General features: G+C 60.2%; 2 protein-coding genes across 2 annotated transcripts; one reads left to right on the top strand and one right to left on the bottom strand.

Moving 5' to 3' along the window:
• Nucleotides 1-170: 170 nt before the first annotated feature.
• Nucleotides 171-520, top strand: ACA1_168160 (uncharacterized protein; the record flags this gene model as incomplete). The annotated part of the gene is given in 4 exon segments (XM_004338511.1): nucleotides 171-199; nucleotides 253-290; nucleotides 379-455; nucleotides 470-520. The coding sequence occupies 4 exon segments, from the start codon at nucleotides 171-173 to the stop codon at nucleotides 518-520; spliced, it is 195 nt and encodes a 64-aa protein (XP_004338559.1).
• An 800-nt stretch (nucleotides 521-1,320) lies between these two features.
• On the bottom strand, nucleotides 1,321-1,548 carry ACA1_168150 (chorismate synthase; the record flags this gene model as incomplete). The annotated part of the gene is made up of 1 exon (XM_004338510.1): nucleotides 1,321-1,548. A coding segment is annotated over one exon (228 nt), but the record flags the coding sequence as incomplete, so codon positions are not given.
• Between the last annotated feature and the right edge of the window lie 68 nt (nucleotides 1,549-1,616).

Below are 1,616 nucleotides of genomic sequence, written 5' to 3'. Positions count from 1 at the left end.
GCGAGTGGCGGGTCGACAGCGTGGGCCTCTCTCGTCAAGTCGCCTTCACCTCCAAACCACCCAGGTGCCCAACGTTGCCGCAAGGACCATTTTGGTGTGTGTGCTCACCCTTGGTCGCCGTGCGCAGGAAGGGCGTGATAGAGGAGGCCCTGACCGAGACCATCTCCACCATGCAGCTGGCCTGCCTCGTAGTCAACAGGTACACCTCGCCTCCAGCACTGCGGCATACACATGCACTTACGTCCGTCGCAGGAAGAGCCTGGAGACCCGAATCCACATCGCCGTGGTGAGTACCTACAATGGTAGCGTAGACCCCTGGAACGGAATTGGTCGCAACTGAAGGTGGTGATTAAGTGGCTGGCGGGTGATTGGGTGCAGGGCTCGAGTACCCCAAGGCCAAGGAGTGGTTTGAGCTGGTGGACATCAGTCGCGACAAGGGCTTCCCGCTCCTCCAGGTGCTTGACTACAGATGGCACGAGGACGCACCCACTCCACTCCACTCCACTCCACCTCCTCCTGATCTCACAAAAGGTTGAGCACAGAAAATCCTTGATCACACCTTTGTTGACTGTTCGTGCTGGTCTTCTATCCTTACAATGGTAGCCACAACAAGAGGCTCGTCCACAGTCTTCCCACTGTGGTGCCCAAGGTTGTCGCCAGGCCTGTAGCCCCACATTGACCCGTCGTCACCTCCAACACTCCCACTACGCCGACCTCACCAAGATTGGCCACAAGAAGTCCACAGAGTCCACCTGATCTGCTCCGCAACCTTCGCCCCACGCTCCTTGCCGGTCCTTCACACTTTGCAAGTAAGGACAGTGAGTGGCTCTCTCGTGAGGTATGGCCACGGCCTGGACTACTTTGTACAGAGCTCTCTTTATGGAATGAAGAAGGTGAGGGCAAGAAGATTCGATCTGCGATGGTGGCAAGTGGTGTGAATCGACCGGCCCATCTGCAAGCTAATGGTCCCGGTGCTAGGGGGGCAGCATGTGTTCTGGCACAGCGTGGCAGTCCCTGACCTGGCGCACCCTGCGCCACCTGCTCCATTGGAGCTACACCGACGCCCTGCACCCGACCTGTCGGCCCCATCGACGACCCAGCAGGCCCACTTCAGTTCGAACGCTACCTGGTCCACCTCTACGCCGCGCCCGATCGCTACATGCTCGAGCCCTGCATGCAGCTCGCGGAGGCCGATCTGAGAAACCTGGACAGGTACAAGTCCGACGGCGCAGGGCGTCAGGTGCATGATAGTGTTCGAGACGCGCACATTTAGCCACCTTACTTTTTCTGGAGCGTTACACGTCAGCGCAACCCTCCCGTTCAAATCTGCCAGGCGACGATGGGCTCGGAGACGAGGGAGCCTTGGCGTGCGAGCTGGAGCAGGGCCGCGTCGGCGATGACCAGGGCTGCCATGGCCTCGACGATAGCGATGGCGCGCGGCACCACGCACGGGTCGTGTCTCCCCTGGGCCTCCAGCACCGCCTCGCCGCCGCCGTACTCGCTCGTCTTCTGCGCCTGGCTAATCGTGGCCGGCGGCTTGAACGCCACCTACACATTCCACGCATTCCATCAGCACACGACACACACGACACGACACACACACGACACACACAACA

This window comes from Acanthamoeba castellanii (genome assembly GCF_000313135.1).
Source record: "Acanthamoeba castellanii str. Neff unplaced genomic scaffold scf7180000084737, whole genome shotgun sequence".
Classification (NCBI taxonomy): Eukaryota; Discosea; order Longamoebia; family Acanthamoebidae; genus Acanthamoeba; species Acanthamoeba castellanii.
This window is presented reverse-complemented; position numbering and strand designations above follow the sequence as displayed.